A 26,440-nucleotide genomic window follows, 5' to 3' on the forward strand; every position below is an offset into this window, starting at 1 on the left:
TCCTGGGACAACCTCCACTCTTCCACATTTCTTCAAGGTAAAGATAGAGACATACTAATACTGACCCTGGCTTACAAAAGTTACACACATACATAACCCAACACATAGAATTCAACTCAACAAGGATTTTTCTTCTCTCATTATCCAGGGAAATGCATGAGTTACCATGACAGACGCCAAAGACATTTGGCTCTGGCAGTGGAAACTGGGAGGCAATGGTGAAATGAGGTAAGAAATTCCAGGGCCAGAAAGTGGACGCAGGTCAACTGCTTTTCCCTGGAGCTTGCTCTTTTGGATAAGTGCTACAGGAGCAAGCCCGGACCCGCTGGCAGAGCCTCCAGTCCCCTCACCCCATTCCGAACCCTGCCTGGCTGGAGCAGATGCACGCCGTGGGGAGTCTCATCTGCTTGCCACAGGGCCGGGAAAAGGATTTGTCAGAAATCGTGAACCGTGAGGGCTAAGCGCTCTCATGCAGTCTAGGCAAGCGAATCATGACGAGCACAGTGTTTAATGGTTCACGGGAAAACAAGTTGCTCTCCTGCATGCCTGCACTCTTGCAGCCGGCTCCTGCAGTTGCGGCCAGCACTGGCGTGGCGTCCTGCCGGGCTCTAGTGTGCAGGAGCCGCGGGCACAGGGACACAAGGAGAGCCGCCCCAGGCGCTAGGGCCAGGGGGAAGCTCCAGAACGGCCTCTCGTTGATCCCCAAGGATGGGATGGGCCCTGATAAATACCCTTTCCGGCCAGATAGCGGGTAGGCCAAGTTCAAACGCAGGGTGTCCAGCCTGGGGTAGGTCTGGGAAGGAAGCCGGGAGATCCGGCCCGCCGCCCCCGCCCGCCTGCGCAGTGCAGACGCGCCAGCTTTCCTCCGGAGCGGAGCCAGGCTACTGCGCCTGCGTGCCCGGGTCCCAGCCCATGCAGCTTTCCCAGGCTGCCCGAGGCCGCCGTCACTTAGCAACGCGTGAGTCACAGTCGCGGCTCCCCCGCGCACGCTCAGGCCCTTTTCCTAGGGCAGGTCTCGGTGCCTGATGCACCTGTGAAGCTCCTCGCTGCCTTCAGGAAGGTCTCAGGAGCCCATGGAAGGAGAGGAGGATAAGCAGCTGTAAGTGCTGGGCTTTGGCTTTTTTTTCCCCTTCCAAAAAATATTTTCCTCCTTCTGGGGAAGGTTAAGCGAGACACCAGGGCTTTACCTCTTCCAGTGTCCCACCTCCCTTTCATTTCTAGTAGTTGAGCACTTACAGTAATGCTTTTTAAAACTCACTGTTTACTGGGCCCCTGCTGTGTGTACTTAACAAGCATTGTCTGGCCTAAAATTCCTGACGTCATCTTGAATCATCCACTCCCTCTCACACGCCACATCTAATTTGTTAGCAAATTCTGTAGGCTTTACTTTAGAAATATATCCAGAATCCACCACGATTAATGCCTTATACTATCATCCCCACCCTGGTCCAAGTGTCAGTGTCTTTACCTGGACAGTACAATAGTATTTTCTTCTCTCCTTGTCTCTCTGCAACCTTCTCACAGCGTTCAAGTGGTCTTTTTACAGTGCAAGTTAGATCACTACTCTCCTCTGGCTATCGCAGAGAAAAAGCTAAGGTTCCAACAATGGCTTAGGAGGCCTGCACAATGTGCCTCTTTCCCCTAACTTGCCTTATCTACTAGCCCTCTGACTCAACTCTGCTCCAGCACACAGGTCTCCTTGCTGTCTTCTGCAGTGATTCTCAAAGTGTGGTCCCCAGACCAGCATCCCCTGGGAATTTATTAGACATGCAATTCTTACAAGCTCCCCAGCATAGACATACCGAACGGAGACCCTGAGAGCAGAGCACAATAATCTGGGTTTGAACAAGGCCTCCAGGTGATTCTGATGTACCCTAAGTTTTGAGAATGATTGAATCAAGGTGTTATAGCTCATTATGATGTGGAGCCAGTAATATCTGCTTCCAAAGCCTGTATTTTTGTCACTACAACAGTGATTCTCAAACTTTAACATATGTAAGAACCATCTAGAGCACTGTTTAAAACAGGTTCCTGGGAACCTGCCCTAGAGATTATGTTTTAGTAGTTTGGGATGGGGCCTATGAATTAGTATTTCTAATAAACTGACAGTTGATGCCAATGTTGCTACTCCAGGGCCCACACTTTGAGAAGCCCCATGTGAGGACAGGTACACTTCTGCTGCAGAGCTTTGGCAGTTAAAGTTGACTCTGCTGTAACTCTCTCCTCTCAGATATCCACTTAGCTCGCTTCCCTTTTTCCTGTCATTTACAATTGCCACCTTCATAACACAGCGTCCATACTATCTAAAAATGCAACCTATCTCCCATATACATGCACTCCTTTATTCCCATTTCCTGCTTTATTGTTGTCCTCGGCACTTAACACCATCTAACAGAATACAGGCATACCTTGTTTCATTGTGCTTCACTTCACTGCGCTCCACAGATGTGGCATTTCTTACAAATTGAAGGGAAGGTCCTCCACCAGCAAAAAGATTATACTCGCTTTATTTCGATGCTTGCTTACTGCAGTAGTCCAGAACCAAACTGGCAATATCTCCGAGATATGCCTGTATATGTTTTACTTATTATTTTATTTCCTGTCTGCTTTTCCCACTAGAATGTAAGCTCTGTAAAGGCAGAAATTTTTGTTTGGTCACTCCTGTATCTTCAGTGCCTCAAAACAGCACCAGGTGCATAACTCAAGTATTTGTTGAAGGAATGAATTATTCAAAGTTATTCTCACATCTCTCACAATAGGTATTATTGTCCTTATCCTGAAAATGAGGAAAACAAGGCTCAGTAAATAGTAGAGCTGGGATTCTAACCCACGTCTAATTTACTTCGAGCCCATTAGTGTTTTTAACTGTGTTTTCCTCCTAGTGAGAGATTACTACTGAATTATATATTTCACATTTATGTATAGTTACTCAGACCACAAGTACTTAATTGATGAATGATTAAATATGCAAGCAAACAGCCATAATCCTTTCTTCCAAAGCCCCAATTCCAGTACAAGTATGTCGCTGGGTTATAACTATAAGAAGCAGATGGAGCCCTGGCCAGTTTGGCTCAGCGGTTAGAGTGTCGGCCTGCGGTCTGGAGAGACCCGGGTTCGGTTCCCGCTAAGGGCACGTACTTCGGTTGCAGTTTGTCCCCGGCCCTGGTTGGTCGTGTGGGTGGCAGCCACTCGATGTGTCCCTTCACGTCGATGTTTCTCTCTCTCTCTCCCTTCCTCTCTCTCCCTCCCACTCTATCTGTACAAAAAAAAAAAAAATGGAAAAATATCCTCGGGTGAGGATTAAAAAAAAAAAAAAGAAGCCGATGGAGAAAACATGTCAGAAGTGTACAGTGATGAATCAGTCATGACCTTTAAATAAATACTTATATCTCTGGAAAGTTAATAGAAAAAGTCTTAGAAATTATTTATATTTTACTAGTAAACAGTTTTTCCAAATCCTTTACAGGGAGCAATTTTTGTTGGGATGCAGGGAACTAGAATCCAAGGATATTGAATGTTGTCTGTGGGTACTGGAGTAAGAGTTGGGAGTGTACTGTACAGCTAAAATAAAGCCAGAGTAAAACAATTCCAGGAGATTCACTAGTAATAGTAAATATTCTAATGGCTCTGGATATAAATATATAATGATCGGATGGTGGGTACCTAATGATCAAAGAAACACAATCTTTGCCTTCATTGAACTTATTGATTAGTAAAAGGTATTTGTAGTGTTTACCAAAAACTAGGTATATAAATGATTGTGGTGTTATGAAAGAAATGAACAGAATGCTAAAATGAAGACTACAAGGGGTGAGGAAGGAGAAATGCTTCTGAAATGACTTTTAAGCAGAGACATAAATGTTAGTGAGCCAGGTGTGCAGTGAGCTGGGAACGAGCCAGTCCAGGCAGAGGGAAGGCAGTACGTGCACATATGTGCGGGGGAAAGAGACTGCTGAAGGAAGGGGCTGGCTGGGAAGTGAGGGAGAGAGGCGTGAGTGCGACTGGAGGTATTAGCTGAAGCAGGGTCACACAGGACCTCAGAGCTACAATAGAAGGCAGTGTTTTATTGTAAATGCAATGGAAAGCCATTTGAGGTTTTTAATTAAAAAAGGACTTGATAGCCCTGGCTAGTTTGGCTCAGCAATTGGAGCATCAGCCCTCGGACCGAACAGTCTCGGGGTCAATTCTGGTCAAGGGCACGTGTACCTCGGTTGCGGTTCAGTCCCCGGTTGGGGTCATGTGGACGGCAACCAATCAATGTGTCTTTTTCACATCAATGTCTCTCTCTTTCTCTCTATCTCTCTTTTTCTTTTTCTCTCTCTCCCCCTCCCCCCTTCCCTCCCCACTCTATCTGAAAATCAATGGAAAAACATCCTGGGGTAAAGATTTAAAAAAAAGAAAAGGATTTGATAAAGGAGATAGACCTGGCTTTGGTCTGAAGGTAGGGATTATATCTTAAGGGCCATGTATAAGACTAAACAGAATTATTCACTTTTTTTTTTTGGTATGTGGCCTTAGTGGGAACCGAACCCGGGACTCTCTGGTCCGTAGGCCGACGCTCCAACCGCTGAGCCAAACCGGCCAAGGCAATTATTCACTTTCTGTATAAATTTGGACTCATATTCATTCACCACCCATGGGTCAGGGCTTTGATTTTAAAAGCATCTATGTAAAAGTATTCTAATTCATATATTTCATTCTTGCCTTTATTTTTAAAGTATATGACATATATGACATTTAAAATACTCCCTATTATAATGTCTATTACTCCTAATTTAAAAGGAGAAAAATCCTATCAACTATTTATTTCTAAACTTTTTAAAACATTGTAAAGAATTCAGTAAGCTTCATTTTTCGGTGCCAGTGTAGTCTCATCAACCTGAGAGAGACGTGATAATTATGAAATTGCATCTTTCTGATGCCTGCACAGTGGTCTTTTCTTGATAAATAGCAGTGGTCATTTGGTAGCTTTTGTAAGTTTGCCAGGTGAGCATTCACCCGCATGTTCATAGCAGCACTATTTACAATAGCTAAGATCTGGAAAGAGCCCAAGGGCCCATCAGTAGAGGAGTGGATAAAAAAGCTGTGGTATGTTTACACAATGGAACCCTATGCAGCTGTAAGAAAGACGATCTCTTATACTTGAGAGTATTGTGCTAAGTGAAATGATTGCCAACTAGAGAAAGACACGTATCACATGATCTCACTTATATGTGGAATCCAATGAACAAAATAAACTGACAAACAAAATAGATCCAGAAACATAAAAGTAGGGAAGGTGGGGGAGGAACAGGAAGAGATAAACCAAAGAACTTATATGGACAGACAATAGTGTGGTGAAGGCAGGGGAAGGGGAGGACGGGGTCACTAGAGGAAAAAGGGGAGACATCTGTAATACTTTCAACAATAAAGATAAATAAAAAAAATAGTTGTCCTCGTCCAGATAGCTGAATTTACCAGGTAACTTTTTTAAAAAATCCTTACCAGAGGATATTTTCACATTTATCTTCAGACAGAGTGGAAGGGAAAGAGAGAGAGAAACGTCAACCTGAGAGAGACATGTCGACTGGTTGCCACCTGTACAACCCCAACCAGGGCCGGGGACAAACCACAACTGAGGTACATGCCCTTGGCTGGAATTGAACCCGAGTCTCTTTGGTCTGCGGGCCGACTCTCTAACCACTGAGCCAAACTGGCCAGGGCCCAGGTAACTTACTTTTAAAGATGAGTTAAGATTAGCATGTAACAGCCAGATGAAGAAATAACTGCAAACATGATTTGTAAGCATGATCAAATCACTACTTCTTTACTCCAAGCAAGTGGGAGTCCACACACTGCACTGATGTACTGGAGTGAATAATCATTACTAGCACCCATGGGTCAGGGCTTTGATTTAAAAAGTGTCTATGTAAAATCCATACAGTGGGAAGATACCCTCACAAATTTTAATAGCACAAGCCCCTTATAAACTATTAGTAAAGCCTAAATTGTCTTCACTGATACGTAAAATATATTTAAATCTTATTTTATGTAGCTATAACTCACTACTGAAATGCTCATTGGGATAAATGATTTACTATTTTATTCTGTTTTTCAGACAGCATAAAATAGAAGATGCTGGTATAGTATATGTAACTGAAAAAAAAGAAGAACTCAAACATGAAAAAGAACCTGGAAAAAGTACATCACATTCAAAACCATGTGTCAGGAGAGGACGTGTATATTATGCTAAATTCATTAACACAAATGCAAGAACATTCAATGAACCAGTTCCTTACATAGATTCCAAAAAAGATTCCGAAAATCAGGTCGGACAGATGTTCATTATATACAAATACAGATTTAGATTTAGAAGCTGTTTTGCAGGATAATTTGGTTACAGACTACTTAAAGAATGTGACATATCTCAGACTTTTTATAATCTAATAGTTAAAAGCAATAATCTGGAACTATTCTCTCAGATAACTTTTGCATACAAAAAATATTTTTAAAATACACATATTGCTGTATATTCCATATTCATTCTGGAAAAATGATTAATTGGATTCCTTTCATATATATTATAGCCACACAGTAGTACTTGGAGGTTACTGAAATCTCTTCTATAGTATTTGTGACATATTCTAATATAAAAATTTCCCATGATACTCAGTATTTCAGATACTTTCTATAAAATAATAGCTATCATTTATTAGTGTATGAAGTGTTAGGAATGAGCTAAGTGTTTTATGTAAGTTATATCCTTGAATCTGCGCAATAATTTCTAAGAGGTATTATTGGAAATATTTTACAGATGATAACATACTCCAAAAAGTAAATTAACATGTCTGAGATTACATAGTAAGCAACTATCATAGTCATGTCTCTGATCCAGGACTATTGCTTTAGCCAAACCACACTTTTATTCACTGATACTAACTATATTCCATTATCTTCTCTTTTTTAACATAAATTTATTCTCTTACAGTTCTGGAGCTTAGAAGTCTAAAATCAGTCTCATTGGCTATAGGCAAGGCTGGTTCCTTCTTTGGGTGCAAAGGGAGAATCTGTTCCCAGCTTCCAGAGCAGGGGTAGGGAACCTTTTTTCTGCTGAGGGCCATTTGGATATTTATAAACCATTCAAGGGCCATACAAAACAATCAACTTAAAAATTAGCCTGCTATCCTTGGCTAGGATAACTTGGTGAGGCCTGTGATGGTAGCTGGTATTGATTCCTCGGGCCTTACTACTGCCCAAGGGCCGCGGTTCCCCACCCCTGTAGAGGCTGCCTGCATTCCTTGGATCTGGCCCCTTCCTGGTCAAGGCCAGTAGCAAAGCATCTTCAAATCTCTCTCTGACTTTCCTGCCCAAACTCTTCTAAGGAGCTTTATGATTTTAGATTCACCTAGATAACCTGAGAAAACTTTCCCTTCTCAGATCCTTAGCTCAATCACAGCCACAGAGTTCCTTCTGCCGTGCAAGATTGGGTCTAGTTGGAAGTTAGATGTAGTTGTGATTTAACTTAACATGGACATGGAGATTGCTTTTAGAGAGTTCTCTGTACAATGAAACATAACTGTTCTTGTCATAAAACAGCACACTGTGGTGGTGGGTATGGATGTGAGATCTTCCTGAAATGGGAATGTCTGTAGTCAAATATGCTTTAATATCATGTAATGAACCCTTACAAGGGCAGTTTTAAGGCTCTTATTTTATAAAAAATTATTTGGGATTTAAAAGAAATTGAGCCCTGGCCGGTTTTGCTCAGCGGTTAGAGCGTTGGCCTGTGGTCCAGAGAGACCCGGGTTGGGTTCCCACTAAGGGCATGTACCTCAGTTGCAGTTTGTCCCCGGCCCCAGTTGGGGTCGTGAGGGTGGCAGCCAGTCGATGTCTCTTTCTCACATTGATGTTTCTCTCTCTCTTTCCCCCTCTCTCCCTCCTGCTCTATCTGAAGATAAATGCAAAAATGTCCTTGTGTGAGGATAAAAAAAAAAGAAAGAAAGAAATCGAGCCCGGCTGGTGTGGCTCAGTGGTTGAGCATTGACCCATGTACCAAGAGGGCACCAGTTCGATTCCTGGTCAGGGCACATGCCTAGGTTGTGGGCCAGATCCCCAGTGCGGGGCATGCAGGAGGCGGCCAATAGATATTCTCTCTCATCAATGTTTCTCTCTCTCTCTAAAATCAATAAAGAAAAAAAATAAAAGAAATTAATAGACTAGGTCTACACTGGGGAAATAAGTCTGGTACCAAAATCCAGGTTAGTAAAGTCCTCATATGTTTTACAAAAGTTAATGGGTGATTCTCCTGAGCTCGAATTCTGGGCTGAATTTAAACCTGACTGTTAACTGAACCAATCCTACCTTGGAGACACTAAGGAAAAGATGGTTTGAGAACAGAAATATGAAACATAAAAGTTTCACATTTTAATCCAATAATTTTCTCTTACTCCTAATTTGTAAGCTCTTTTGAAAAAAATAAATAAATGAATAAAAGTGTTAGGAGCTGTAGTCAGCAAGACTGGGTGACAGAGTAGCAGAACCTTTGCTTGATTAGTGCTCAGAGCACTAATCTGAGTCAGAGACCTTTAAGGGACAGTGAAAGTGTGAACCAAAGAGGACAGGTAAGAGAGGTTGGTAGTGGACATGAATGAGGACTTACAAGACGGAATGTGCTTCATGGTGTTAAAAGTATGTCTGACTCAGTGTGGAATGAAGGGAATGCTCATATGTAGTAAACAAAAACAACAACACTAAAAACCCTTAAATGTGCTCATTTCCAAGTATCTGAGGAGTAATAAAGTGCTCATTTCACATACTTGTAAACTTTGTTTTTTATTTTTTTTTAGCTTGGTTAAAAAAAACAAAACAAAAAAAACCTAGTTTGCCTGGCCAGTGTGGCTCAGTGGTTGAGCGTCGACCCATGCACCGAGAGGTTGCCGGTTCAATTCCTGGTCAGGGCACATGCCCAGGTTGTGGACCCGACCCCCAGTGAGGGGTATGTAGGAGGCAACCAATTGATGTTCTCTCTCAGCAATGTTTCTATCTCTCCCTCTCCCTTCCTCTCTCTAAAATCAATAAAGAAAAAAAGAAAAAAGGTATAAAAAAAAACCCCTAGTTTATAGTAATGCTGGTTTTAAAATAAGAGTAAAAAAAATAAAGTTACCTAAATATTTATATTGACATATTTGTTGTCCTATGTATTTTGCTAAGATAATATCTTTGCCTGGCCAATGTGGCTCAGTGGTTTAGTGTCGACCCATGCACCAAGAGATCACTGGTTCGATCCCCAGTCAGGGCACATGCCCAGGTTGTGGGCCAAATCCCCAGTGGGGGGCATGCAGGAGGCAGCCAATCGATGTTCTCGCTCGTTGATGTTTCTCTCTCTCTCTCTCCTTTCCTCTCTCTCTAAAATCAATAAAGAAAAAAAAAAATAGTATCTTTAGAACACCATAGGGGTTGATTGTATTCGTTGACAAGATTTTTAAATGAATGATTTTCTACCTAAGGACATAAAATTGGGGGGTGCTAGCAGAAGTAAAAAGGTGCTTAGCTCGGTCACTGCCAACAAAAACTAGTTTGGTTGTCTTATATTTTTAAATATTGGTATCTAAAGAGATTACACTGTTTTCCAAAGTGGTTTTTCCCCCCAAAGAGTACTTTTCAGAGCACTAGACCTTCCTTATGTGCTCAATAAAATAAAGCTCCAAAGTCAAATAATGCTTTTAAAAAGCTGTATTTGTATCTACCTTTCTCAGAACTTCACAGTTCACATCAGTATATCAAGGTTCCAAGAAATCCTCCGATGAGCTTGTTTAACTTTGCTTACCTCAACCTTTCCTAACATTTAACTACGGAACCCTCGTTTATGTGGCGCCTATTAATATGCTGCAGAGCTGGTGCTCCACAGAACGCAATTTAAGAGTAACTTACTGAGGACATTGCAAATTGCTTAAAAAGAGGAAATCGTCAGCTCCTGATAGCCACAGCACACTAGAGATGAACTGAGAATGTAGCCAGTGTTTGTGATAGCACTTCAGTTTTTCAGAGCCACTAAACTCTACCAGTAAAACGTAGTTCGTTGTCTTTGTGTGAGGTGTTGTTCCGCATCCATATTTCCCCAGGAATCCCTCGAGTGTGAGTTCGTGGTGCACACCTGGCCACCAGCAGCAGCTGTCCTGGCCAGGCCGCGGCGCTGCGGTGGAGCTCGGCTCGCCCTCTTGCTGCTTTTAACTGCTTTTGCCAGGATGTCTCACCTGCTTTTACTACTTATTCCCTGAGGATTCTTAATTTCCCAAAGAAGGGAAAATAAGTAATGTTTATGAACACCTTTCTACTGGCTTAGGGATGACACAGGTATAACTAAACACTGCTTCGCAGTGGTTTCCAAATGTGGCCAAGGGGTTGGTAGTGCAACGGCCTTTAGGCCTTCCAGGGATCAGGGGTTGACGGGAGCCTCGTCACCAAGAATCTCCAGGCATCTCCCTACCACAGAACCCCAGTGACTGTCATCCTGGGGAAGGAAAGGAGACAGGCCTTGGGCTGGAAGGGAGAACGTCCTTTTTTCTTTGGGTCCAAAGTTTTGAACTGGGAACAACTACCTTTTTTAGGCAAGCCCCCTCCACCATCTGCCAGATGTGGTCTGACCCCCAAAGCCTAGACAAAACAATCACACTAGTGGACTTTCCCAGATTGGCATCGTTCATCGCAGACCACTCTGTGTCAGCCCTTCACAATTCAGTGTAAGCGATGGTAGGCAGGACAGTACATTTTTAGTCTTTCCCTTGAGCAAGAGGTGAAGAAAAAAACAAGCCTCCATCTCTCTCTATATTTTTTTCTTTATTGATTTTCAAAGGGAAAGGGAGACAGAGAAACATCGATGAGAGAGAACATCGACTGGCGGCCTCCTGCATACTCCCCACTGGGGATCAGGCCCACACCCAAGGCATGTGCCCTGACCGGGAATCGAACTGGCAACCTCTTGGTGCATGGGTCTACGCTCAACCACTGAGCCACACCAGCCACGCCAGGCCTCCATCTGTGCCTTTAATCATAATCTCTTACAAGCAAATGCTTGGACGAAAAAGGCAAGCACACAGCATGGGTGCAAATACCATCTCACTCTTCCAGGAACAAACCAGACGTTTCAGGGATGGGGCCGACTTTCCAGAAATAGAAATGATAAAAACATCTTTTGAAATGTAGGATTTCATCCTGCTGAAATGAAAATTCATCCGATTGACAACACTAATCAGGACACGTTCCCAACTATGGGGTCTTAAAGTCATCAATCACACTTTAGGGAAAATTGTTCATTATTTCCTTTGTGTAACTAAACAGACCGTTTTGGTAACATTCTAAATTCAAAAGAATTCTTCTTTCCCAGCCAGTGTGGCTCAGTGGTTGAGCGTCAACCCATGCACCAAGAGGTTGCAGGTTCGATTACCAGTCAGGGCACATGCCCTGGGGGTTTGGGGTTGGATTCCCAGTGGGGGGCGTGCAGGAGGCAGCCAACTGATGTTTCTCATATTGATGTTTCTCTTTCTCCTCCCTTCCTCTTTCTCTAAAAATCAATAAAATATATATTTTTTTAAATTCTTTTTGAAAGGTGAACTAGTATCTCTCTGCTTTAAAGATCATTTTTTGCATTGTACTCTGGTTTGGGGGGTGGGGGGACTGAAGTCTGCCAATCCTTTTCTAGTTGTTCACTTATCCCAGAGTCAATTTCCCAGTTACTGGGTGTTAGCAAAATAAGTTTCTGGTCAACAAATGAAGATAGTATAAAGTACACTCCCTAAAACCTTATCATAGGAGATCTTTCTCAGGACACTCAGCGCCCTTTTCTTTTTACTTTTGAAATAATTTAAGTAAGTCTGTGCTCATCTGGCTTTGCATTCCACAGCGGATTAGTTACAGCAACGTGGCAGGGAAATCAGAGGCGCACAGGTGTGTGTGGGGGAGGGGGCTTACACTGTGACAGCCTGCTGCCTGCTGGTGAGGGGCCTTGGGGAGGTTACTGAACCTGCAGCAGTTTTCTCATCTGCAAAGTGGGTGCACCTACCTAACAGAGAGTGGTGAGAGTAAGTGAGAGAAGGCCTGGACATCCTAGAGCTCCAAGCATAATAAGCACTATCCTCGTCCTGGAGCTGCAAGAGCCAGGCACGCCGACAACAGTGAGCCGTGACTATTTTCAGCCAATGGTGAGAAGACACCATCTGTTTAGTAATCTGCTCTAGAATTCCTGGGATCTACATCAAGTAGTTTTCTTTTTTGTAATTCACCTTTCAACCCATTCTGAAAAATGAGGCAGCTGGTCTCTCCTAGTCTCCAAAATTCCCTGCTTCCTAAATGTCTTTGATCTCTGCAAACGTATTCCTTACCTCTGGTTACAATTTCCCATTGTCCCGAAGGCTGGCGCTCATTTAAAGTTGCAAAGTGAGGTCTAACTCTCTCTTTAACTATGCATGTTCGTCTCATCTTTTTCAGTTTGAAGATAATTTCTTTTTACAAAGAACCTTAAGTTGAGTAGGTCTGACTTTAAGCTCTCTGCCAAGTATACTTTCCTCCAAACTTTTACCCTTTCCTTGATTTCTTGCTACAACAGGATCCCACCCACCCCCAAAACCTTATTTTTGCTGCTTTTGGCACATTTGTGAATTTCTCCTATCTAAGCTTGTTGACAATCTCCTGACAAGTCGACTGCATTAAATTCTTTCTTTCGAATTTGATAGTGTGCCTCTCTTACACATGCCTGTCTTTAGAAACTGAGCTCATTTCAGAGCTGACTCCCTCTGCAGACAAAGGTCTCTGGGTGCCTCTTGTTTCTTATATCAATGTAGCTTCCATTGCATTGTTGGAATTTTACTTATTATCTCATATTCATCCCCCTTGAATCATATTTTTAAAGTCTTTGATTATGGAACCATAGCTGAATTTTTAAAAGGCTGATCTCCTTTCTTAAAGCTAAGGTAGGTGTTTAATTAAACCTAAGGTTTCGTTTCATTCTCTAATATCAAAAAATTCCTAGGCGTCACAGCTGCCTTCTCTCAAGGTCCTCGTACTTCTACCTAATCAATCAGTTTCTAAAAAACATTTTAGTCAGAATAAAGTCAAGTGACTGGGAGGGAATTCCCTCCCTCGCAGATTTCTCAGCTTCTAGGGCGGCAGTTCTCAACCTGTGGGTCGTGACCCCTTTGGGGGTCAAACGACCCTTTCACAGGGGTTGCCTAAGACCACTGGAAAACACATATTTCCGATGGAGATTCATGAGAGTAGCAAAATTACAGTTATGAAGTAGCAACGAAAATAATTTTATGGTTGGGGGTCACCACCACATGAGGAACTGTATTAAAGGGCCGCGGCATTAGGAAGGTTGAGAACCACTGCTCTAGGGGATCAGACTAGAATATGTGCTGATGAAGAACCATCACTTCTCCCCTTCCTGTGTACTCAGGTCAGGTTTTATTATCAAACATTCAGTAACATCAGAGATGTTTCCACTAACAACTTTTCCTAGGAGAGTCATTAGTGAGGTATAAGTCAATGTGGGTTGCAACAAGGTGCTGTGAAATAAAATAGAAGAGAAAAGCAAAATAGAAAAATAGCCAACTGCACTGCATGTAGTAAGAGGAAGTATTGTTCTGTGATACTAAACTAGTCCTATGTATACGTGTATGCATTGTGTCCTAAAATGTATTTCATGGTGTGGGTAATGGACAAAAAGCTTTGAAAATCGCCATCTTAGATGATAATACATTATACTTGTATACATTATCATAATTTCATTAGATTCTGTATAGAACAGAATTTTTACATTAAATTGTGTTTAATAATATACATACATGTGTATATATGTTATAAAATTGAATAAAACAGAAATATAACTTATTTTGTTGATTTTTGTAACTCCAGCTGTTAATAGAAGGTAGTTTAAGAATTTAGCATCTGCCCTGGCTGGTTTGGCTCAGCAGTTAGAGCGTTGGCTTGCGGTCCATGGAGACCCAGGTTCAGTTCCCGCTAAGGGCACGTACGTCGGTTGCAGTTTGTCCCCGGCGCTGGTGGGTCCTGTGGGAGGCAGCCACTCGATGCGTCCCTTTCACATTGATGTTTCTCTCTCTCTCTCTCTCTCCTTCCCACTCTATCTGAACAAAAAATGGAAAAATGTCCTCGGGTAAGGATAAAAAAAAAAAAAGAATTTAGCATCTGTATTTTAAGCTAAAAAATATGACAGTTTCATTTTTAGGTGTCTTTTAAGAAATACAGTGTTTGTGGAAATATATTTAGATTTCAAAACTTTGTTTTAGTACTAGAATATCCAATGACTTGTGGAATCAAATTACTGAACATTCAAAGACACTGAGCAGCACACAAAAATGTCCTACAGTATCCAATCTTGTGCTTCCAATTTTTTCCCCATAAAGGGTGACTGGTGGTCACATGGTAAAGGACCTGAACATCACTTCCAACCACCTTATGATACTAAGAGCACCCAGAGGAGTGACTTTCAAAAGCCAACATGTCCGTTGGTTTTGCCTGTCAAACACAGCAAGTTGCAAAAGCCTTCCTGTGGAATAGGTAAGGTCGGCAGAGGTAAACCTCTCCTGTACTATCTCAGGTTACCCCTGTCAACTTTGGGTGTATTAGATGTCTGAGATCTCCTGGCACCTCCTGAGACGATCTCTTCTCTATAGGAGTTGAAAATATATATATACAGCAAGTGCAGCCCTTGACAAGTTTGCTCCTTATCCCTTCCTGATGGACAGCTTATCTCCAAACACATTCAATATAACATAAAAATTGCACTGATCAGTAAACACCAGCCTCCAAGTCAGAAACTTAGTGGCAGTCTGCTCTTTATTGCCACCAATTAAAAAAATTGTAACTATTAAAATAGTAGGCAGCTCTGGCCGGTTTGGCTCAGCGGTTAGAGCGTCAGCCTGTGGACTGGAGAGTCCTGGGTTTGGTTCCCGCTAAGGGCATGTACCTCGGTTGCAGTTTGTCCCCAGCTCTGGTTGGGGTTGTGTGGGTGGCAACCAGTTGATGTGTCTCTCTCACATCGATGTTTCTCTCTCTCTCTTCCTCCCTCTCTCCCTCCTGCTCTATCTGAAGATGAATGCAAAAAAAATAAAATAAGTCCTCGGGTGAGGATTGAAAAAAAAAAGTTCCTATGATAAACTTCAAATTTTCTAAAGGCAGCAGTACACAACAAAGGATTACTTTTAGAGGTCAACAGTCCCCCACTTAATTTTAGCCTTCTGGCCTCTGTGATCTGGCCAATCTAGTTAAGCACACAAAAGGCAGCTAGACTGGAGGTCAGGACCAATGGTCACATTCAGTATGATTTCCACCTCAAGGGTGGTAGTTAAGGGAGAGGGCTCACTGTTAATCTATAACAGTGGCCTGAGAAAAACAATGTGATGGGTAGGGTAATGTTTTCATTAAAAAATATATACTTGTATATGCTTGGGTAAGGAGAGTATGGGAGGCAGCACTCCGGGCTGTTCTGCTGGTATTGGAGGTGGGGTAGGTGACTAGCTTGTTCTTTTTCTGTGGATTGTGTCACTTGTTATATAATGTATTATTTTATCATTTGAAAAATGAACCACATCTTTTTTCTCATTTAATTGTTTACTTCCATGTGGTAAATGCTTGAAAAGATTAAAAAAAAAAAAAGATGATAATGTTTCCACTTCTGATTCAGGATGGTAAACTGAGTACAAATATCAAAATCCCTGGCCTGCCAAGACCCTACTAAATGATAGCAAAGCAGCTGATCCATAAAGGTAAAGAGAATTGAAGGAAGAATTTTCTGGAATGTGGGAAGAATGGAAGCCTGTTCATGGACAAGAAAGCAAAGACGCAGTAGCTTAGAACATAAGAAGGAGGTGCAGCGAAGATGAGCCCGTCTGCCTGACAAAACCCCGAAGTAGCTGTGGCTCGATCAGCAGGCATAACAGGAGGAAAATGGGGTGGGAGGAGGAGAGGGTCATTTAAGGAAGTATCACAGAGCATAAAACATGACAAAAACAACAACAACTAGAAAATGAGAGGATAAAAGCAAATGGAGAATCAGCCTGGAAGGTTCAGCTTCTCTGGAGCTCCAGAAATGAAGAGTAGGAACTGAAGATGAGATCATTATCAATGCAATACATTCATTGAGAACATACTACTTGCCAGAACTTCTATGGAACTTTCTAAATATTGATTCATCAATTCTCACACCAACCCTATGGGAAAGTAAAGTAATACAATTAATACTCTCATTTTATAGATAAGAAAGTAAGCACAGAATTTAAATAACTCGCCCAAAGTTACACTGCAAACAGTGGGTGTTTGAACTGTCTGACTTCAGTACCTGTAACAATAACCAGGGCTCTCCACAGCCCCTAGAGTAATAAGGAAGTTTCCCAGTATAACAGAGACACTGAACAGGTCTAGGTCTACCGAGTGCTTCAAAGCATGAGGGGAAAAATACACACCGACATATCACCGTGAAAGTGCAAAATAACAATTATAAAGAGACAGTCCATGAAGAGAAGAAAAATAGTGACCATCTAAGGAATAAGAATCAACGTGGACTCGAGCAGCACTGAGACAGGAGCACAGCGTAGCTGATGTCTTCAGGGTGCTCGCGGGAACACAACGTAGCTGATGTCTTCAGGGTGCTCGGCGGAAATAATTTTTCAACCTAGAAAAGAGGATTTATTCGACCTGGACACTAGAACCTTTTTTTCCCAATTGGCACTGGGCATTGGACCCACTGAGAAAGAAATATAGTCCTGAAACAGTATTTGGACCCGTAAGTGAACAAAATTCAATTATATTGTAAATGCTATTTAGCAGGTCTTGATTTTTAGCATCAATCTATAAACACAATATGGAAAACTCAAATATGGCCACAGAACAGAATTATGTTGTCTGCCTTAGCAAGCAAAGTAAACAGTCGACAGAAGATGAGAAGAGAAGGGTGCTAATGTCGTTATTTAACGTGAGCGCTCCAGGGATACTACCCAAAGTAGATGAAACGGAATAGAAGATTAAGGTTAAAGTCAAAGGAACTAATATAAGAACCAGTTTTCTCTCCAGCCCTGGCCTCTTCACTGAGCTTCAACCAAACTCTCAGTCAACCACCTACTTAACCTCTCTTCTTGGATAGCAAATCTCCTTTTCAAACTTAGCATGGCTGGAATAGAACATCTCACTTCCCCCATCCAAACCTATTCCTCCACCACTTACCCATCTCAATAAATGCCACTTCTATTCCCCCAGATGCTCAAGTTTCGTTAATCTATAAGTCATTCTAAAACTCTCTACTCTCTACATCCAATCCATCAGCAAATCTTGACACCTCAATCTTCAAAATATATCCCCAATCTTCTTACCAATGTAGTGCAGCCACTGGTCTCCCGCTCCTGTCCTTTCTGCTCCATAATTTGTCTTCCACACACACCATCGTCAAAGGATCTTTTAAAAACAAATGATATGCCCTGGCCAGTTTGGCTCAGCAGTTAGAGCGTCGGCCTGCGGTCTGGAGAGACCCGGGTTCAGTGTCCGCTAAGGGCACGTACCTCGGTTGCAGTTTGTCCCCGGCCCTGGTTGGTCGTATGGGTGGCAGCCATTTGATGTGTCCCTTTCACGTCGATGTTTCTCTCTCTCACTCTCTCTCTCTCTCCCTCTCTCCCCCTCTCCCTCTCCCCCTCTTCCTCTCCCTCTCCCTCTCTTCCTCCCTCCCTCTTTTCCTCCCTCTCTCCCTCTCTCTCCCCCACTCTGAACAAAAAATGGAAAAATGTCCTCGGGTGAGGATAAAAAAACAAATGATACCACTCTCCTCCTTGAGGTCCTCCAGTTACTTCTCATTGTTTATTATGAGAAATAAAGTGCCTACCACCATCCTTAGTACATAGTGAACAACAAATGGTAGGTATTTTTATTAATTATTGCACTGTAGTGAATCAGGTGTTGAGTTGGAAACTAGCTTTGGGAACCTGGCATGATGTCTTCTTTTCTACCTCTACTTGCCTTTCCTCCCTCCTTCCTCCTCTTCCTTTTCCTCTTCTTCCCTCCTCCTTCTCCCTCTCCTTCTGTCTCTATTTTTATTGATATTTCTCATTGCCAAGATTATTATTATATCCCAGGTCCTAGCACAATGCCCAGACTCAACCAGTGTTTGTTGATTAGTTTAATGACAAATACTTATTTATCCCCCCAGCCAGTGTGCTCAGTGATTAGAGCATGGGCCTAATTTTTGATTCCTGGTCAAGGGCTCGTACCTGGGTTGAGGTTCTATCCCTGGCCCCAGTCAGGGCATGTTTGGGATGCCTCTCCGATTGATGTGGCTCTCACATGGCTGTTTCTCCCCTCCCCCAATCTCTCCCTCTCTCAGAAAAAAAAAAAATTAATGGAAAAAATATCCTCAGGTGAGGATTAACAACAATAAAATATACATATTATTCAACAGATTATTTAAAGTCATAATGTAATTTAAACTAGCATACACACCAATATAGGCTTGTAATTTATTCATATATATATATATTTTTTTTATCCTCACCCGAGGACATTTTTCGATATTTTGTTCAGATAGAGTGAGAGGGAGAGAGAGAGAGAGAAACCTCGACGTGAAAGCGACACATCGAGTGGTTGCCACCCACACGACCCAACCAGGGCTGGGGACAAACTGCAACCAAGGTACGTGCCCTTAGCGGGAACCGAACCCGGGTCTCTCCGGACCGCAGGCCGATGCTCTAACCGCTGAACCAAACCGGCCAGGGCGTAATTTATTCATATTTTAGATGGTATTTGGCTACTAGATGAACATGATTTTATTTTTTTTTTTTTTTTTTTTTTTTTTTAATCCTCACCTGAGGATATTTTTCCATTTTTTGTACAGATAGAGTGGGAGGGAGAGAGAGAGAGAAACATCGACATGAAGGGACACATCGAGTGGCTGCCACCCGCACGACCAACCAGGGCCGGGGACAAACTGCAACCGAAGTACGTGCCCTTAGCGGGAACCGAACCCGGGTCTCTCCGGACCGCAGGCCGACGCTCTAACCGCTGAGCCAAACTGGCCAGGGCTGAACATGATTTTAAAAGGAAAAAAAATATATATATATATATGTGTATATTTTGTTGTTGTTAATCCTCACCCAAGAATATCTTTTCCACTGATGTTTTAGAGACAGTGGAAGGGGCGGGGAGAGAGACACCGATGTGAGAGAGACACATCAATTGGTTGCCTCCCACACACCCTCTGAGTGGAGCCCAGGGATTGAACCTGCAAGCCCCGTACATGCCCTTGACTGGAAATTGAACCCAAGACCCTTCAGTGCTCGGGACCCACTCTCTAACCACTGAAGCTACACTGGCCAGGGCAAGAAAATATTTTAATGTAACATTTTGAAATGTGTAAATAAACTAGTCTGTATATGCCAGATTATGTATGTGGACATAGAAAATGTGTATATAAACATGCATTAATGCCAATGATAAGTCATCTCATAGTCATTTTGTTCCATCAGCCCACTTAATTACGCCTAGTCTTTGGCATTTCATCTGTGCTAACAGTGAAAGTGCCCTTTGTGTCTTGTACCACCACGCAATTTCCTGGCTGCTACCCACATCAGTTCCGCAAATGACCATGCTCCATCATACCTCAGTCCCTGTAAGAACAAGTATTCACTTTGGGTTTTATATAGTAAAACTTTATAAATTGGAAAGGCTGATCTGATTTGTGAGGGAGATATTTCATATTTAAATGAAACTAGCTGTTTATCAACTAGATATTTGAACATTCTTTTGAATTTCAATTCATATACACTGGTAAAAATAATTTTCTAAATTAGGTTTTAGTTTGTGTTCCTTTTTTTCTTTGGCACCAAGGGGTAATGTAACAATTTCTTGCTACAGTTATATTTGAATTTCTAATTTTTCACTATATTTTGAAAATCTGTACTATTATTTTTACATTAATAATCTCTGTATATAAGATCAAAATAAATACTATTTAGAAGGGATTTCTAGTAGAAAAATACTACTTGGTTTTTTAAGCAGACACAAACAAAATATTAAGAAAATTTCTCAAAGTAAAAGCTGCTAAGTTTCCTCCAATATGAGGAGTAAATTGTGTATTTGAATAAATCCTGGCTTTCTGGAGAAAATATAGATGGTTAGACACCAACTTATTTGTTGTATCCTTGTCTAAAAAATTCTATTTTAATTAGACCAAGTTTCTAGGAAACAGAGAGTGGATTTCAAATATTCTTCAAAGACTTTGCCTTATTTTTTGTAAGCCTCATCTAACAAGGCTTCTTTTAAGTAATTATTTTGGGCGGATTTCAATTCTTACGTCGAGTAACCACTAAGGACTTGAATATCTTCTTTGATGTTTTGCCACTCAGATGTTCTTCACTGCTGTGGGCTGCTTTAATTTTTTTTTTTTAATCCTCACCCGAAGACTTTTTTTGCATTTAATCTTCCGATAGAGCAGGAGGGAGAGAGAAGGGAGGAGAGAGAGAGAAACATTGATGTGAGAGAGACACATTGACTGGCTGCCACCCACATGACCCCAACTGGGGCCAGGGACAAACTGCAACCGAGGTACGTGTCCTTAGTGGGAACCGAACCTGGGATTCTCTGGTCCGCGGGCCAGTGATCTAACCACTGAGCCAAACTGGCCAGGGTGATGTGGGCTGCTTTAAAAGTCTCAAATATTTGCATAAGTGAACATGGTAATTATATCTAGTTTCATAGGCATAATGTCTGGGTAAGGAATTTCTCTCTATAATAGTTTAGATTACCTTTCCTCTCCTTTTATTAGTCCCCCATGTAGGAATTTTTTTAAGTTATCATTTAGACATTCTGAGAGGTTCTAGATCACTATATAAAAGATAATTAATTTAAATTTATTTAATTGACTTTTCTGAAACTTTTATTTGTTATCTGCATAACAAAGCACTCCAAAATGTAGTTGCTTTAAAGAACAATCATTTTATTTGCTCATGATTGTGCAATCTGGACTGGGCTCAACTAGGCGGTTCTTCAGTTGGTCTTGCTCGTGGCTGCTTGTGTGGCTGCATTCAGCTGGTAGACTGTCTCAGGACTGGACTCCGTTAGGACAGTGGAATGATTGGGCCTCTCATGTCCGTGTGGTCTCTCCATATGACTTCTCCAGCAGCGTAGCTGGACTTCTTCCATGGCAGCTCAGGACTCCCAAGAATGCCAAAGCAGAAGCTGCAAGGCTTTCTTAAGGTTTATGCCTGGAACTGGCACCAAATTCTATTGGTTAAAGCTAATCACAAGGCCAATTCATATTCACAATGAGGGGACTGTTCGAGGGGACTGTTCAAGGGGACTGTGAATACTGGGATGCCTGATTCATTGGGGTCACCAATGTAATAGACTACTATCATGTCCTTAAATAGTTCTTTCTGTGAAAGTACAGAATGTCCAACCCTTCACCTTTCTTTGTCTGAAAATGTCTTTCAGTTGCCCTCACTCTTTAATGAAATGAATGATGTCCTATCCCTTTTAATTTTCATGTTACAATTATTTCCTCCCATTCTACTCTCTTTTAGCTTTCCCCATGGGTTGTTCATTGACAGGAACCCTAAATGTTGATGTAATCAAGTTGATCTAGTTTTCACCTACAGGTTGTGCATTGGTTGTTTATGATGAGTTTTCCTACCGTTAGGTCACAAAACTATTCTCCTATATTTTCTCTTGATTTTATCATTTTACCGTTCATAATTATGTCTTTAATCCTAGACTTCACCTTTATGTGCAGTATTAAACAGGGGACCTATTCAATTTTTCTCCGTGGAATGAAGTATTCTGGATACCACCCACTAAACAATCCACACTCCTGTCACTGTATGTTAGGGTTCACTACATAAGTGGGTCTGCCTCTGAGCTCTGTTCCTTAGGTTAGTTTTCAGTTGGTCAGTACTGATATGTTTTCATTATACGGATTTTTAGTTTATTTTAACATCTGATAGGGAAAGTTCCCATTCTTTGTTCTTCCTTTTCAGAGTTGACCACTCTATTTATGAACCTTTATTTTTCTGTTTAAACTTTGGAACTCATGACATTCCTCAAATTATCCAGCTAGAATTTTATTGGGTTGTACTGACATTATAGATTTAGGAAAAATTGTCACCTTTGTATTAACATACTATCCCCTTCTATCTAAGTGTATAGCAAGTCTATTCAGTTCTACTTTTTTAAGTTAAAAGTTTAAAAATTTTCTCTATAGCCCTGGCTGGTATGGCTCAGCGGTAAGAGCGTCACCTGCAGACCAAAGAGTCCCAGGTTCAATTCTGGCCAAGGGCATGTACCTCAGTTGCAGTTTGTCCCCAGCCCCAGTTGGGGTTGTGAGGGTGGCAACCAGTCGATTTCTCTCTATCAGATGGATGGATCTCTCTCTCTCTCTCTCTCTCTCCCCCCCCCCTCTCCTTCTCCCCCCCCCCCCCAGTCCAGTTCTATCTGAAGATTAATGTAAAAATATCCTTGGGTGAGGATAAAAAAAAAAACATTTCTCTATAGAGAGCTTTTGAATTCTTTGTCAATTTCTACAAACCTTATACTATATAGTTTTTGTTCCTGCAGAGGATGTATCTTATTTTTCACTTTGTTTTCTAGTAGGTTACTATTATAGCTTTTGATTTTTATACACCTAACTGCTTACCTTGCCGCACCCTTTATTCTCATAATTTATTGATTCTAGTGGTTTTTATATTCAGATAATTATATCACTATAAATAATAATTTTTTTTCTTCTGCAATCATTATACTACTTTTTTCTTTTTAAAATAATATTCAGCCCTGGCCATTTTTGCTCAGTGGTTAGAGTGTAGGCCTGTGGTCCAGAGAGACCCGGGTTCGGTTCCCGCTAAGGGCACGTACCTCAGTTGCAGTTTGTCCCCGGCCCTGGTAGGGGTTGTGTGGGTGGCAACCAGTTGATATCTCTCTCTTGTATTGATGTTACTGTCTCTCTCTCTTCCTCCCTCTCTCCCTCCTGCTCTATCTGAAATGCAAAAATGTCCTCGGGTGAGGATAAAAAAAAATAATAATAATAATAATAATAATAATATTCATTGCCCTGGCTAGTTTGGCTCAGCGGTTAGAGCGTCGGCCCATGGACCAATGAGTCACCAGTTCGATTCTGGTCAAGGGCACGTACCTCAGTTGCTATTCATCCCCAGCCCTGGTTGGGGTCATGCAGGAGGCAGCCACTCGATATATCCCTTTCATGTCGATGTTTCTCTCTCTCTCCATCTCTCCCTCCCACCCTATCTGAACAAAAATGGAAAAGTTTCCTCGGGTGAGGATAAAAAAATAAATAAAATAAAATAATATTCACCAGACTTTCCATTAATATGTTAAACAGCAGAATTTTAGTTCTGAGGTCTTATGGATATAATACTTATTTTTCTGTTCTTTAGTCTTTGTCTTTTTAGGGAAACAAAAATTTTAATTTTCTTCTATATACCTTAGGCATCCTCCTTGAGTTATTTTTATTCTTGAGTTCTTCCTCAAGGAATTTTTCAAAGTAGGTCTGTTTTAGGGGAAAATATTTCAAGGCCTTCTTTACCTCCCAGTATTTTTTATTGTGGCTTCAGAGTTAAATGACAGTTCACTTGGGTAAATAATTCTAGGCTTAAAGTTCCTTTAATATTTTTAAAATATTAAATCAGTTATTGTGTCCAATGTTGTTGTGAAATTTGATATAAATCTGCTTTTTAGTCCTTTGTTGGTAACCTACCTCTCCTCTTTGAAAACATTTAGAATTTTTCTGTCTCAGATGACCTAAAATTTCTCTATAAATATCTTAGATGTGAGTTTTTATTTACCTGCCCTGCAGAATTGGGAGAAGAGTGCGTCTGGTAAGAAGCCTAGGTGCAGAATTGAGGGAGGCCCTCACTGAAGGGTCAGACAAGTGCCTCCTTCAATGTTGCACCCCACGGGCCTCGCCTGCCTCACTTCTCCGGGCCTTGCTACCTGTGCGGTACCCTGTGAGTCCTTTCTAGGTGAGGTCTTTGAACTTTAATTCTCGGATACTTATCATCATGATTTCTTCAAATATTTCCTTCTCTCTGTTTCTTCTTCGAGGTCTCCTGAATTCTAGTTTTGGTATTTCTACTGTCCATGTCTCTTTGCTTCTATTTTATATTTTTATTTCTTTATCCTTTTCCTCCTGCCTTCTGGGAGAGCTTCTTAGACTGCTTTTCTGCTTCATGAATCTTGTTATTTATCTCATCTATTCTATTTTAATTATATTTTTATTTCTAATATTTTATGTGATTTTTTTATGGCCTCTAATTCTTGCTTCATATTAATAATACCTTCTATATCTTTGAGGATATTTGTTATGCTTATTTTATTTTTTAATTTTTTTTATCCTCACTCGAGGACATTTTTCCATTTTTTGTTCAGGTACAGTGGGAGGGAGAGAGAGGAACAGAGAGAGAGAGAGAAACATCAACGTGAAAGGGACACATCAAGTGGCTGTCACCCGCACGACCAACCAGGGCCGGGGACAAACTGCAACTGAGGTACGTGCCCTTAGCCGGAACTGAACCCGGGACTCTCTGGACCGCAGGTCGACGCTCTAACCACTGAGCAAACTGGCCAGGGCTGTTATGCTTATTTTAAATTCTTAGTGCATAGATTCTAATATTGCTACTTTGCATAGTCAATATTTTAAACTTTGTCATCTTTCTTTTATAATGTCTATCTAGTTTAAGTCATGTTCCTTGAGGGGAATTGGCAAACTTGTATAGGCAGAGGCAAAAGACAAGGCCTGGCTTGTGTGCCTTCTGTTGAATTTAAAGCAAGAAAATAAGAGTCAGAATCAATGGAACAGAACAGAGAACCCAGAAATTGACTCAAGCCATTATACTTAATATTTGACAAAGGAGTAAAGACAGTCTTCAATAAATGGTGTTGGGAAAATTGGAGAGGTACATGCAAAAAAATGAAACTAGACCACCAACTTACGTATACCATATACAAGAATAAACTCAAAATGGAGAAAAGACAAACATAAGTCATGAAACCATGAAAATCCTAGAAGAAAACATAGGCAGCAATATCTCAGACATCTCATGTAGAACTTTCACTGATACATCTCCTAGGGCAAGAGAAACAATGGAAAAAATAAACAATGGGACTACATCAAACCAAAAAGCTTCTGCACAACAAAAGAAACCATCCTCAAAGTGAAAAGGGAACCCACTGTATGGGAGAATATATTTGCCAATGATACATTTAATCACCAAAATATAAAGAACTCATACAAATCAACAAAAGGAAGACAAACAATCCAATTAAAAAATAGGCAAAGGACCTAAATAGACACTTCTCTAAAGAGACATATGAAAAAATGCTCAACTTCACTAATCATCAGAGAGATGCAAATTAAAACTAGAATGAGGTATCACCTCATGCCTGCCAGAATGGCTAACATCCATAAATCAACAAACAACAAATGCTGGCGAGGGTGTGGAGAAAAAGGAAACCTAGTGCACTGCTGGTGGGAATGCAGACTGGTGCAGCCACTGTGGAAAACAGTTTGGAGGTTCCTCAAAATATTAAAAATGAACTGCCATTTGACCCAGTGACCCCACTTTTAGGAATATATCCTAAGAATCTTGAAACACCCATCAGAAAGAATATATGCACCCCTATGTTCATAGCAGTGTTGTTTACAGTAGCTAAAATGTGGAAACAGCCCAAGTGCCCATCAATAGGTGAGTGGATAAAAAAGCTGTGGTACATTTACACAGTGGAATTCTACACAGCTATAAAAAAGAAGGATCTCTTACCCTTTGAGACAACATGGAGGGACCTGAAGATGATTATACTAAGTGAAATAAGCCAGACAGAGAAAGACAAATATCACAAGATCTCACTTATGTGTGGAATCTAATGAACAAAATAAATTGATGAACAAAATAGATCCAGAAGTATGGAAGCATGGAACAGGCTGATGAATCTCAGAGGCAAGGGGGGAGGGAAGAGATTAACCAAAGAACTTAAATGCATATATTCATTGCTCATGGACACAATCATTCGGTGAAGACCTGGGTGGGGCAGGAGCGGGGTGGAAGGGAACAATGGGAGGAAATAGGAGGGACATCTGTAATGCTCTCAACAATAAAGATTGAAAAAGAAAGAAAGAAAGAAAGAAAGAAAGAAAGAAAGAAAGAAAGAAAGAAAGAAAGAAAGAAAGAAAGAAAGAAAGAGGAAGGAAGGGAGGGAGGGAGGGAGGAAGGGGAAGGGAAGGGAAGGGAAGGGAAGGGAAGGGAAGGGAAGGGAAGGGAAGGGAAGGGAAGGGAAGGGAAGGGAAGGGAAGGGAAGGGAGGAAGGAAGGAAGGAAGGAAAGAAAAGAAGGGTCTGGCTGGAGAGCAGCAATCCCTACAACACCAGTTTTGACCATCTCCATTTGTTGTCACTGCTCCAGCCA

The 26,440-nt window shown here is 41.4% G+C and overlaps 1 protein-coding gene across 2 annotated transcripts in view; it reads left to right on the forward strand.

Annotated features, from left to right (window-relative positions):
* The first annotated feature begins 974 nt into the window (after window positions 1-974).
* CUNH2orf73 (chromosome unknown C2orf73 homolog) overlaps window positions 975-26,440 on the forward strand; it is a 30,601-nt gene continuing 5,135 nt past the window's right edge. Inside the window, exons 1-3 of one of the 2 annotated variants that reach the window (XM_036263302.1) lie at window positions 975-1,099; window positions 6,098-6,308; window positions 14,397-14,550. In XM_036263302.1, the coding sequence (XP_036119195.1) occupies window positions 1,074-1,099; window positions 6,098-6,308; window positions 14,397-14,550 (391 nt within the window). In that variant the 5' untranslated portion in view covers window positions 975-1,073. Of the gene's footprint in view, window positions 1,100-6,097; window positions 6,309-14,396; window positions 14,551-26,440 lie in introns of those variants that run through there. The other variant, XR_004959717.1, reaches the window with a different exon arrangement.

This window comes from Molossus molossus, unplaced genomic scaffold (genome assembly GCF_014108415.1).
Source record: "Molossus molossus isolate mMolMol1 unplaced genomic scaffold, mMolMol1.p scaffold_m16_p_15, whole genome shotgun sequence".
Lineage (NCBI taxonomy): Eukaryota > Metazoa > Chordata > Mammalia > Chiroptera > Molossidae > Molossus > Molossus molossus.